A 13683-nucleotide genomic window follows, 5' to 3' on the forward strand; every position below is an offset into this window, starting at 1 on the left:
ATGTATTGCTATATTACTTATGCTCCCCAAACATTTAAGTTACGCAATGTATTCCAGATTGCCTAAGAGAGTCTCTGCTTGCCATACAATATAGGTTTTAGCACTGAAACTGGTAGTAAACGTTTGCGTTGCCATCAGTGTTTCTTTTTCCTGCTTTTCTCTAGCTAGAACTAAATTTGTGTAATTTGTGAAGATATTAGCATACGCCTCGCGTGATTGTATAATCTCTCTTCCTCATATTTATACCTATTACTGTCATTATTTATATTGTTGTATGTCGTTTTTAATAAATTCAGTTGGAAAAGGATTATAAACGCATATTTAAGTCAGCCGCATTTCGCATCTTAAAAACTAAATAAGGAGTCAATTCTTATTTTGAGATTCCCAACATAAGTTAGACAATTTGGTATTCTAATTATTATAAAGGTTTGTAATTCTAACAATCTTCCCAGAAATAAAATAATTCCATGACATAATTCTTTTTGCCAATCCTTGAAATTGAAATTTATTATTCTCTGTTTGAGCTGTACAATAAAAACTTTCACATTATTAATATCTAGAGATTGCAATACAGGAGCTAAATCGTACTACAAGGTAGTTGTTTAATGTCAGCTGCCCCGTAATTATATGTATCTCAAACAGAATCTCCAACGCCAAATGTCATTTTGCTTTGATTATTTTTGTAATGGGTTCTCGTTGACTACCTTTGGCTGGGGTGGGGTGCTCCCAGTATTATCTTAAATTATTACAGAAGACCCACCCTACTCGTTTTTGTTAGAAATTGAAGTAATGATAGAGATGCAAAGCTCCGAGCCCCCAGTCGGCGATGCCGACAGTTAAATTACTGAAAACACAAAAGGTGAAATTCAAATAAACAACAAATTTAATGCCATTCGATTACAGATAATCCTTCCTCAAATGAAATTCAATATTCAAAGCTCTATCACTCGTCTTTCACTAGACCAACTGACGGCCTGTTTCATCATCTGACTTAGTGTGATAGATTTTCCTCCTGTCCTGTGTTTCTACTCATCTCATGATCTGTAGTATTTCATGACTGGTACCCAGTACATCTTCAGTCCACCAACCACGTCCTTCACCCTTCACTTCCTCCACTTCCGTTCTCTCAATGCCTTGTCTCCAAGAGACTCGGGACCAACAATACCAGGGTATGTCCCTTCTCTGTCTCCTATAGTTCCTCCGGTCCCTAAAAGCTTCCTTTCCGAAGCTCCTTTGTAATTCCTAAAATAACAATGTGTTCCGCCAATTTCGAATGACGTCGGAGTAGCTTAGAACTTCTTTATGTTATTCCAGCAAGATGGTTTAGCGTCTACTGACGTTTGATTTCAAAACACTAGATGTAAACTTGCGATTCCAATAGTGGCCGTACCTTAATCAATTCCGAGTGGATGTCGAATCACCAATGGTCTACATAATTAGCAGACGTTGACCCCCCCCCCCCCCCCGGCAGTCTGTCAAGGGTGGATTTACTAACCCCACATGATTTCCTTTGTGCCAACACCAGTAATTCCTGCAACTTACCTGTGAATCGCATTCAGCCTAATAAGGTGCCAGTAACAAGCTCATATGGCCATATTATATACAACTGACTTCCTCTCCGTCTTTGATGTCGGGTTACACTAGCAACATTTATGAAGCGAATAATTGGCCTCAGGGTCTAGCATATACATGCTGCAATCTGGCTATTGTTCCTTACTTATAACGTGACAATATTTGTTATTTGGAATAAGTAGCAAATGGCAACACGATTTGATTCATTAAATATTGTAACTAATGTACATAAAACAGCTGTCACATGCATTCAGAACTAGTAGAAATATGGTTACTAATATAATTGTTGATTAGATTAGCTTTTAATGTTCATTTAGTATTGTGTAGTGTTTTTCACTTCTTTTCCTATGACTATATTTAAAGCCAAAACCAAAACAAGGTTCAGTACGAACATCATACAAGTATAAAAAGCAATTTATCTTCGAACAACCGAATTTTCTAAACATTTCCTTGACTGGAATTAACACTCGAATGTCTCGATTTACAGTTATCAGCAGCTTTTGCTTCACAACAATATACTCGACAATAAAATTTCTCAATACCTATAACATGTTCGAACCAGAATATCTTCACTGAAACACTTCTGTGTTATATATCATTTGAATTCACCTCTATAAAACAAAACTACTACTAATATTCTTTGAATAGTAATTACTAAACATAATTATTACAAATTTTATGACGAATTAAGTTATCTTTTGCAATTTTACTGAAACAGCAACTAAGCATAGAACTAATTAGCATAAAGACAAACCCTAATTTTAAGAAAATCTTCATTCACCAAAAATGTTTACTGTCATGTTCCTTCAACATAGAAATTAGACCGTTCAAAAAGATTAAAGCAATTTCATGTTTATATTGTTTTAATCCACTTTCGCTAAACAGAGAAGAAACAAGAATAGCAGCAAGAACAACTAAAACATAACAGCTACAAACAAAACTAGTAGCAACATGTATTATCACTATTATTACTATTATTATTATTATCATTATTATTATTATTTGTGCGGTTGTTGATGTTATTCATCTTAACATCAAAACATAATTTCTTACACAAAAAGTATAACGTATTAATTTCCTCATTGTAATTATAATCCTGTATCAAATATTCTGGGTAAGCCACCTAGCATAGGAAATAACATAACGATAATAGATTCTTCATTCAAAATATATGTTCATTTATCGCAATTATCCAATCATTAAAAACAAATAAAATAAAACTAGATTCAGTATAAAACTTGAGAAACACCATACTTACATTCAAAATATTCACTTAGTTCAGTTGTACAAGTGTTGACCGACCTTCTGGTATTTAGATAAATATTGCATACACGAGCATTTACCAACTGAATCAAATGAATCTTTATTAGCAGCATGCAGAAAATAAAATCTCAATTTCGGCAAGTTGTATTGAATGAGTGTAATACAAAATAATACCAGTGGTTGTCCAGTCTCTCGTTCAAAAGTTCTATAAGTATTTTGATACATACATCCAGTAAAGTTATATCATGATAGTGTTCAACATTACATAGACTGCCTTTTAAGTCGTATGTGTTTTTACACATTATTGGCATTTATTTGGAATTACATTGCTGATAAATTTAACAATTTAACAATAACAATGGAGAAATTATACAGTATTATCTTTCCATTAAAAAAAAAAAACAATTGTTAATCCGTCCTTGCTCTGATGACCTTTGTATATTTCTCAACCATTTTCGTATTAATAAATGAACGTGCCCCTTTCATTATTTGCCACATATTCCATCCTTTTTGAATGTGTCAATAGTGCCACCAAAGTTTTTCATTTGTTCTTTCTCGGCCTATTTAGGTCGCGAAAAGCAGTGATACTAATACCTTACGATGTTTCGATTTGTTTTCAATATCCATTCAATAAGTCTAAGTTATTTTCTGTTTGTTTTCCAGATCATTTATGACCATATTGATTTGCATTTATCCCAAATCACTCATTGCCGTATCGTTTTCCTGACGCTCGTTATAAACGTCTTGACTACTGGTTTCAATAACGCTGCATTCAAGAGTAGGCTGCTCTTTCATGCTGTTAACAACATTTAGAGTGGTTTGTTGAATCGCGGCCTCAGTAGCTTGTTTGATTGCAGAGTCGTCCCTATTACCTTTGGATCCAGTTATGTGTGATAAATTAGATGTCGAACCTACATTATCTTTAGATGATAACTCTTCTGAAAGTATGGTCTATTTGCCCTGTTCGTCGCTATCTCGTTTCTTCGCAACTTGAATGTCAAGGTGATAATTCTACAGTTGATCGAGCTCAAGGAACAAAGGGTTCGATGCATTGATTTTAATATTCCCTTTTTGCCCTTGAGCAACACCCTTTCGCATGAGTGGGCCATTTCTGTATAGATACAGTACAGGCCACACAACATAGGAAACTTCGGGCCCCGCTTTAGTATATGACACATACTTATTTTGGTCAAAAACGGCTTCCTTGTTGCAGAAAATGTACATCGGTGGATCCTTAATGCACATCAGCCAGCATATCTGGATACATTTTTCGATAAAACTGCTACATGCATCAACCATTGGTTCAGAAATCGTCGATAACAGCTTTGCCTTTATTTGCTAAGGGTAAAAGAAAATTAAAAAACTTGCAATGAATCGGAACGTATGCCCTAGTCTGAGTGAAAGCATCATTCAATGATGGTAAAAGGTCTACGATTGTAATCCTGACTACTGAACTTACTAAATAATTTAACCTGTTGTTGATGGATTATTTTGAATAATTGCTACCTGTACAAAATGGTTGTTTGATCATGAGATTTCAAACGTATGTGTTGCAAAACTAGATGCAAATTGTAAGTTTGTTACGACTATTGAAAAATAGTTGATCTTATCACTGAAGTATATTTAAATAATTCAGGTGTACAATTTCAGTCACTATGCAGTGCAATTCAAGAAATGTTCATATGTGTTTCGCAGAATGTTCTTTGATAGTAGCAGCTTAAATGTAATTCGAATGGATTTCACAATGTTGATTGACTTCATTTTGACGTTTTTGTTTTGCTTTGAAATTTACATTTTGCCAAGCGAGTAGAATAAAATGCTTCGTACACGAACAACAAAATAATAACGAATGCGAGTTGATTCGATTGAATTAAAACGCCGTACTAACTAAGACGCATATGCTCCTGCAACTGACATCAGTGTATACAAAGTTCTTTTATAAGGGTAAAATACCTTTTGATTTGACACACTCAGTAGAATCCGATATTGGATTACTTGAGGAAAGAGAGAAACAACAACATGTTACCTGGTCATCCCTCCAATATCATGCCGTATCTTTTGTTTACTTTCTTAAATAAAAAAATATGCCGTAAATTAAGAAAACAATCTTCTTGAGCAATGCAAAATTTGGTATGATGATTGTTTGGTACCTTTCCGATGTTTGCCGGTGTAGCTTTGAAGTTTTTGGTTCGGAAAGATCTCAAGTTATGAAGAGTTTCCTGGATTAATGCATCAAGAGCCTTGTCAGCTTCCTGAAAAGATGTAGGATAAATGAATGCTTACATAATTGCAAGAGGAAGGGTCCAAGGTGGCAAATATAGATTCAAATGCATCATCTTTCCTATTTAATTAAGATTAAGTTTCATACGTTTGAAGACTGCTATTTCTGAAACAACAAAATGTATTGAGACAACGAGAGTCCATGTTGTCGGACGACAAATTGTAAAAGTTGCACTATTCCAATAGCAGAGATGATGAAATTTGGAAACGTGGACTTTTACTCGTCATCTTTGTTTTCTGTGTTACAAAACGACTTGTAGGTTACGAACGTACCGTATCGGATCTTCCTGCGAAAGCGAAAAGAATGTCTTTGGCAGCTGTCATGACGTTTTGACTTGTCTCAAGACAGATATGGTATGATGTCTGAAAAAATAAAGCCCTTATAGTGTATACAGTGATGTCACAAATAATAAACTATGGCAGACAAATTGACATTGACACTGCTGTGCATCATACACTGATGTTTGCAGGCCACTATATTAAAGCTAGCAAAACTATAATTACCTATAAATTAAGTGACTGTTTTTCAACAAATGATATAGAATGTCAATCTTTGGTTAAACTATTGCAAAAATTGAACTATAACATGTTTTGTTAATATACTATATAACTGTATACATGCTAAGATTGATATAAATATATCGTTTCAGCTTTAATTTTATGCCAAATTGCACGATTCTTGTAAGCACAATGCTCGAACTGATGTGCACTAACGTTTGCTCTCAACAATTATTCCTGGCATAGTATCAATAGGTAATGTGCTTAAATTAAGAGTGGTATACTCATTTATTTGATTATGACTGCGTCACTAACAACGAAAATGGAGAGAAACATTTGAATTTGCTTGTGGACCAACCTGCACAATAAGTAATAGGATTTCTATGGATTCTTCCTCAGTTCTTTGGAGATCATCAGTTAAGACCTGATAGCAATCGGTCCATTCATTGTCGTAGAGTTCCGAAAAATATTCTGCGAGCTTGTCTGGGCGATTTTGGTCGCTTAGGTCGGCAATATTTGGATTTCCCTCTGTCAATTGCATAGATGCCATTTTGCTCAGCCTATACAACATACAATACAATGTGAATGCAAAGCTGTATAGGTTGTATAACAACGTAGAGTTGGAGGACAGCTTTTGATGTCATTGTGGACATAGTGGTTGTAGTGGCGAGTAGCATGCGGTTCTTTGCGTTGAGGGCGTGTTAGAGGTACGTGTAGTACAATTATTTGCAGCAGCGGTGGAAGTAATAGTGGTAAATCATTAAACTGGTTAGTGGTGAAAGGCACATATTTGTAAAGAGTATTAGTAGCATTAATAGATGGTAACGATATTATCCTATTTAAAACAACAGTATCAACGCGAGCAATACAAATATTAATATTATAAACAAATATTAGTGTTATTATTATCATAATTATTTGTTGCCTTATTATTTTGTTGCAGTTGGTTTTGCATTTTTACTTTTGTATCGGTTATTGGATTAGCAATTATATTAATTTGAATGTACTCGAAGGAGATGCAAGAGATGGCGAGAGTTGAAGTGACGAGTCATCTTATAGATGAAGGGAAGACGTAAATGCAGTAGATGTAATAACAATAACAAGTAGAATAAGAGCAAGATAGATACTTATAGATGTTGTATCATGCTGTTGTCAGTGTTAGAGGGCTAATAGTAGTTAGTGTAAGACGCTGCAGAAATAACAATAATAGTTATCAAAATCTCAGACGTTACCTGGTCCGTAATTCAGTGCACTCTTTTTTCAGTGTATCTACCTGTTGCTGACTTTCATTCTGTTGCCTTGAGAGATCGTCATTTCTGCACGAAGCGTTTAAGAAATTAAATATTTCAAATAAAGTAATCTTACATTAGAGAAAGAATAGACGCAAATGTGCTGGTTAGTTGTCAAATTTGCTGGTTAGTTGTTCAATCCGATAAAAATGTATTGCAGCAATAAATGTAGTTGTAGATAACAGGAATCACTAAGCTACTCAAGATCCTTTCAAATATGTCATTTATCTACATTTCTAATAAACTTCAATTTAAGTACAAGAAACTACTTGCTTTTCTTCTGTTAAGTACACACCTGAAAACATCATATTAAAAGTAAGTATAGGTTTTGTTGTTTTATTGGAAATTGTTGAATTCGAAAGAAACAAGTGGAATTTTTGTACAATTAACTGTTTTTGAACTGCAAAATTCACACCTTTTTGTTCTGACATCCAAAATAACAGCGAAGATCTAGTTTTTAATAGGTATCGTATCTTCTGTGCAGACTTTAGTATTCTTTTATCGAGCGCAAGTACCAGTTCTTATCTGACAATTGATATCCAAAAGATTTCGGAGTATTCCTAATTTTCTAAAGAACTACAGCTAATGCAAGAGCAGGTGATAAGTAATGTTGCGATATCTAATGTAACATTCTCAATAGCCAGAAATAAGGTAGAATCAGCTTTATATGCTTAGGTAATCTTAGTAGCTGTAAGACAAATAGTGGAACATACATACATACATACATACATGCATGCATGCATGCATGCATGCATGCATACATACATACATACATACATACATACATACATACATACATATATATAAAATAAAGGGTTTGGCATTTGGCACAGACTTTAAAACAATTATTGACGAAAAGCCACAGAGGGAGCCCTCACTGAAGAGGTTAATTGCAATAGAATATGTTTTGATTCATGATGATTCCTGAATTGTGACCATTTGTAATGTTGTGATTTGAGGAAAAAACAACAAACTAATAATCACCTTTTGCGTAATTCACTGCATTCACTCCGCAGCATAGTAAGTTCCTTCTTTTTTTCGTCTAATTGCTTGCTCAATTCGTCATGGCTTATTTAAAAAGTAGAATTAAATATGAATAAGCAAGTGTGTACTTAAAGCAAATAAAGAGTGTAATTTGGAAATTCCATGAATTAATATGCATGCATGTATGTAAGTATGCTCGTATGCATGCATGTTTGCATGTATATACTACGTTACTGGATTAACCGTTGTTTGTGAGCAATAATAAATTCCGTAACTATTTATCATAGCTGTATTTGGTAGTTCACTTAAAACAGGCCTCACTAGCATAAAACAGATGAGAATCACAGGTTTGCGACAAACACATGCATAATGATTTTGGTGACATGATGGCTTATGGTCGTATTATTATATGTACCATAACTCTTCTATTAAGGACTTTCATTAACCTTGTCCTTACCGGAATGAAATAACTCAGTTCTCGCTCTGACTACTTTTTTCTGAGCTTTTTTGGACGAATGCAGTCTAATATGCTCTTCAACAAGAGGTCTAAGTATGTCTTTATCACAGAATATAGATTGTGTTGCTAACAGACCTCTACGTTTTAAGGCTCGAGCGGACATGTAACAATGTTTGCTGCTTTGCGCGTTTCTGTGATTTGGAATTTTTAACGTAGGATTAACAATATTCCAGTCATACTACTAGGTATACAGTGTAGCAGTTTATCGTGATGTCTAGGACTGGGGCCTTATGTCGCAGACATATAGCATGATGCCCCACCCATTTACATTATCCTGACACCAGGCCGACCAGTCCAAACACTAACCTCTTAATGCTGAGCACCATTTTTGTAAGTCTTTGTTAATGACTCAGCAGGGGATCGAACCCACGACCTCCTGAATCTGAGGCGGACGCTCTAAGCAATAAGCAACCGGAGAGGTCGTGCGCGTTTATAAGTATGTATTCATGCATTTATGTATGTATGTGATAAAATCAGTAAATATGATTAGTATGTAAAACAGGATGCCAGTTCATCACCCGCCTAACGTTGAAGTCATAAAGTTGTTTACAATGATTATCCATATTTCTGCAAAAGAATATTAATATACTGAAAGAATTATGACTAGAGATACTAATATACAGATGAAAAGATATCCCTGTTTTGCCTATTGATGTTACCAATTCGCCCTACTTCTAGTACATCATGAAAGTATTTGTGTATGCATAAATTTTTGGAAAATAAAGAGTCGATAATAAATGTGACAGGTTAACGGAGAATATACCCTAAAGGTTGAATATAATTAAAAGGTAGCAGAAATATTCCCTTTTCCCGTCATAATGATTGTAGGTATTTAATAAGAGATTTTTTATGACATCTGCTTGGTTCTGAATTAAAAAAAAACGCCGATTATACCACGAATGTCGCCGCTACTGCGTCTATCTAGCTTTTTGCTGGTTTTGTGCAGAAACTTTTAATTCATTCATGCCCCGAAAAATATCGTCTTCCACGACTCAGTCAATGTAGCTTTTCAGCTTTCCATAGGGATTCATTGATGTCTCAGATTTTGTGCAACCCTGATACTAAAGTTGAAGGTAACCTTAGTTCGAAGGACGGGCTTGGTTTTCATTTTGTGAGGGGCCAAAGGTTCTGGACAAGCAATTCTGCGGGATAAGGATGCTCAAGAGGGATTATTTTAGCAGGCTGGGCGATCTAAAGAAGCGAGGTTGTTCCTTCACCGCTGGATTGGAGTTTTGGAATCAGATACATCTCGTTATCTCTCGACGGGACACCACAACATAAATAACATTATACATTCGATTTCTCAATCCGTCTAATACAATATCACTATATGAGTGAAAACCATCATATGCTCATCATATTTGTTGATAAACGAAATATCAATAATACTTAGACATCGATCATATTATGTCAATAGATCCACATGCCAACTATACATCTGCATAGTTCGATATATTAATCATATTTGATGATACTGGAATGACAACGAGGCTGTGGACAAGAAACTAGCAGAAATCGACCATAAAAGTGAAATGTGGGTCCTTGTGGAAAGTAAGCCGCAACCTAGAACCTATCCACACGGTATCACATTCGATGCTAAATTGATCCGTTACGAGTCAGAAGAACAATTGACCTGGTCAGGTGTCCAAGACGAACCAGCGGACTATGTTATTACCCGTACCAAATAGTTCCACTTTTGCAATTACTGCACACACATACCAAGAAGCCTACAGTCGAAATTTACTCCAGCTAGTATCCACTAATCTTGTATATAGAGTCCAATAACGTCTCATAGTAGACAAGGTTAACTTAGCGTCAGGCAAATATCTAGGTCGATAACAGTATTTTAGAAAACATGGTTGCAATTGATTATTACTCTAGTAGCTCTAGTTCAGACAGGTTTAACCAACCATGTTTTCCATCAAATAGCACATTATTCGTTAAAGCTAAAGTTTATAAATTAGAATATGAGCAGATAATTAATTGGGTTCCATGATAACTCATTCTAACTTACAGTTACTTCTCTCACTGGCGTCAAGTAGCACTTTGTCTACAGAGAGGCTTCGCAAAATCCATGCAACCAGTTTGCAACTTTTCTACCTTAAAACAAGTTCGAGTTTCGTTTTCGAAGGGAAATATACTCCGTCTATAAATTTGCAACGTTTCTGTTTATTACATCGTCGACGATAAAGTTTCTTACGTTTCAGTGTTATCACTTTGCCGTCTCCACACACTGTGGCGACGGTGACACATATCTGAATGGGGCGCGATTTTGTCCGCTGCCATTGCTTAACCGTATTAATAATTGCAGATCAGGTGCAATATAGAAAACTCTTTTAATATTGCTATACAATTTCTGCTAGGCCCGAATACAAGCGGGAAAAGTTCCTAAATTATTTTGTCTTTTGATTCCACTTTCATAGATATATACATAACACATTACTGATATTACCTCTTCAGACGTCATAGGGCCTTTTTCTGAAGTAAAATTGTCTCGCAATGGATATTGTATCATCCAATTCATAAGAATCAATAATGACGTTTGTCTCTTTTTATATGCAGGCATGGCTTGTACTACAGAAAACTCATTTATATTTCTGCATAGCTTCCGCAAAATTCGGATACGTACAATTACTTTTGGGTACATGGTTTACTCGTAACGTCCACTTCATAGTTCCTACAGGCGACGCCTCAGTTATTTTACCTTTATAAGCAAGTCTTACAATTATCTTTTACTTGAATTGATTATTTAGCATCCACTTCGTAAATATGAATAGCGCTCATCTCATTCTCTGCATGTATAGACCCTTGTACATATATACGGACAGTGCGAAGCTAATAAAGCAGGACGCATGCCGCACTGTACCTGTATTAATTGTCTAATCTAGTTTGCCTTACGGATTTAGACCATGAGCGTGACCAGAAAACAAGATCTCTACATGTCTGACATAAATATTCTGGACAGAAGTCAATGGGTTGCATTTCTATGGATACTAAGCTGAAGCCTTGTGCACACAAAGGATCTCAACCATATAATTTACTGGAAAGCGAGATAGAGAGCAACAGAATTATGAACTTAATATTATGTATTGTCTCGTCACTTTTTAAGGATTACATTGAAGTTTTGTCGTATCTGAGCTATATCTGAAATATTGTGGACTGGTATCTAAAACAAAGAAATTTCATATGACCTCTTTCAAGACTGTATGAACTACGAAAAACCAATAACTTCTACACTCTGTAATTTTTGGTCTGCTCATTTTTCTAGCTTAAAAGTTGGAACGTGTAAAAATGTAAATTATGAACTTACGGTTTTATAGAATCAAATCCAACAAATAATCGAAGAATAATCCAAGAATACAATGTTAGTAGCCCTAATAACAAAATATTCTACTGATTTCACGTTCGAATCCCGACGAAGAATCCAAGATGGAAGACGATGACGTATGCTGCAATCTGTAGTGTTGAAGTCTACATTTCCTTGTAGAAACTAGAATTATCACTCCGGTTTCTGATAGCTGAATACATGTTTATAATAAAAAAAATGTTCTTGTTCCACAATATTACATGAGCACACGTATTTTCCAGAAAAGTAACAGAAATAATCCTTTTGAATCAAAGTAATTTGAAATAACTCCAACCAAGTAATTTGAAATAACACCAAAAAGCACAACATAAAACTAATAGTTAAACAGCCCAACTTCTACTGAAATTAACTCTCCAAAACAGTGGTAATATGGTCATTCTAAAACGTAAACAAGTGGTCATATGGTCATCTTCTTGAAGCTTATAGAAAGCAAATACCTGTTATAGGGCACGTACACCCAGTGTGACCCTGACGAAAACCAACCATTTTACTCTAAGAAATAAAACAGACAAAGTCCCATCATGACCGCCAAAGCAACCTATCATTTTAAAAAAGAAGAAATTGTTAACATGGTTGCTACAAATTTTGAAACAAGGTCATGCTTTAGGTCAACACCTTGTGTTTATAATCTAACAGTCTAGGTCAAACTATTTTCTGAAAAAGTGTCATATCTAGTGAATAAATATACATTACAATATCATGTAATGAAAAATAAAAAATAAAAACTGACAAACAATTAAATTGAAATAAATATATATTAAATCAAATACAAGTAAATCAAGTATACATAACACTTCCCCCATAAAAAAGAAAGATTTATACATAGAGCTTTGTTTATACCACAGCCTAATTATACATGAGGTTAAGAAGAACTCACATAAATTACACAGTGTACACGAACTAATACATTGTTATACACGGGAAAGTGCGTCTGCTATTACATTATCTTTTCCCTTGATGTACCTGATGTCAAGATTATATTCCTGTAATAACAAACTCTAGCGTAGTAGTCTTTGATTTTTATTTTTATCTTGCAGATGAAAGTAAGGGGGTTGTAGTCACTAAACACAAACTTCAAACTTAAGAATCCTTTCAGAAGGTAAACTTCAAAATGTTTTAATGCCAATATCCAAGCCAAATATTCTTTTTCGACTGTTGTATAATTTCCTTGGTGCTTATGCAATTTGCTGAAAAAAGCACACTGGATTATCAATACCACTTTCATTTTCTTGAATCAAAACTGCTCAAACTCCAACATCACTTGCATCAACAGTCTGTTTAAAAGATTGGCTTAAATTTGGAGCTGTAAGAACTGGCGCGCTTTTAAGTATGGCTTTCAACATGTCAAAAGCTTTCTGACATTTGTCAGTCCAAAGAAACTTATTTTTCTTACTCAGCTAGTTTAGGGGTTCAGCAATTATATAAAAATTGGATGAAAATTTTCGATAGTATCCGGCCATACCTAAAAATCGCATCAGTTGCTTTTTGTTAACAGGGACGGGAATTTCAGAGATAGCCTTGACCTTGACATCTATAGGTTTAACTTGTCCATGTCCCACGATGTGTCCTAGAAAAGTGACACTAGCACGATATAACTCATTTGCAGACAAATTAGTTGTCAAACATGCATTGGTGAGTCTGTCAAGAATTTTCCAATTGCTGCTAAATGTTCTTTCCAAATGTGTCGTTGTAAATGATGACATCATCGAATTAAGCATCACAGTTGGCTAGACCAGAGGTAATCATATTCATGAGACGTTGAAATGTACTCGACAACCCTTTCATTCCAAACGGCATTACTTTATATAGGTAAAGTCAATCTCGAGTCACGAAATTGCCTGTGCATTTTACGTTAGTGGAATCTGCCAAAATGCTTTCAGAAGGTCAAATTTGGTGACATACTTGGCATTCCT

General features: G+C 34.9%; 1 protein-coding gene across 1 annotated transcript in view; it reads right to left on the reverse strand.

Annotated features, from left to right (window-relative positions):
- Positions 1–2417: 2417 nt before the first annotated feature.
- Positions 2418–13683, reverse strand: part of LOC149797513 (uncharacterized) — a 51228-nt gene continuing 39962 nt past the window's right edge. Inside the window, exons 7-12 of the mRNA XM_089962351.1 lie at positions 7887–7970; positions 6846–6929; positions 5972–6173; positions 5389–5478; positions 4986–5087; positions 2418–4173 (exon numbers count right to left, since the gene is read on the reverse strand). Coding sequence (XP_089818477.1) covers positions 3847–4173; positions 4986–5087; positions 5389–5478; positions 5972–6173; positions 6846–6929; positions 7887–7970 — 889 coding nt within the window. The 3' untranslated portion in view covers positions 2418–3846. The remainder of the gene's footprint in view (positions 4174–4985; positions 5088–5388; positions 5479–5971; positions 6174–6845; positions 6930–7886; positions 7971–13683) is intronic.

The sequence above is a fragment of the Sinohyriopsis cumingii genome, chromosome 6, assembly GCF_028554795.1.
Source record: "Sinohyriopsis cumingii isolate HCF-2022 chromosome 6, ASM2855479v2, whole genome shotgun sequence".
NCBI classification, from domain to species: Eukaryota; Metazoa; Mollusca; class Bivalvia; order Unionida; family Unionidae; genus Sinohyriopsis; species Sinohyriopsis cumingii.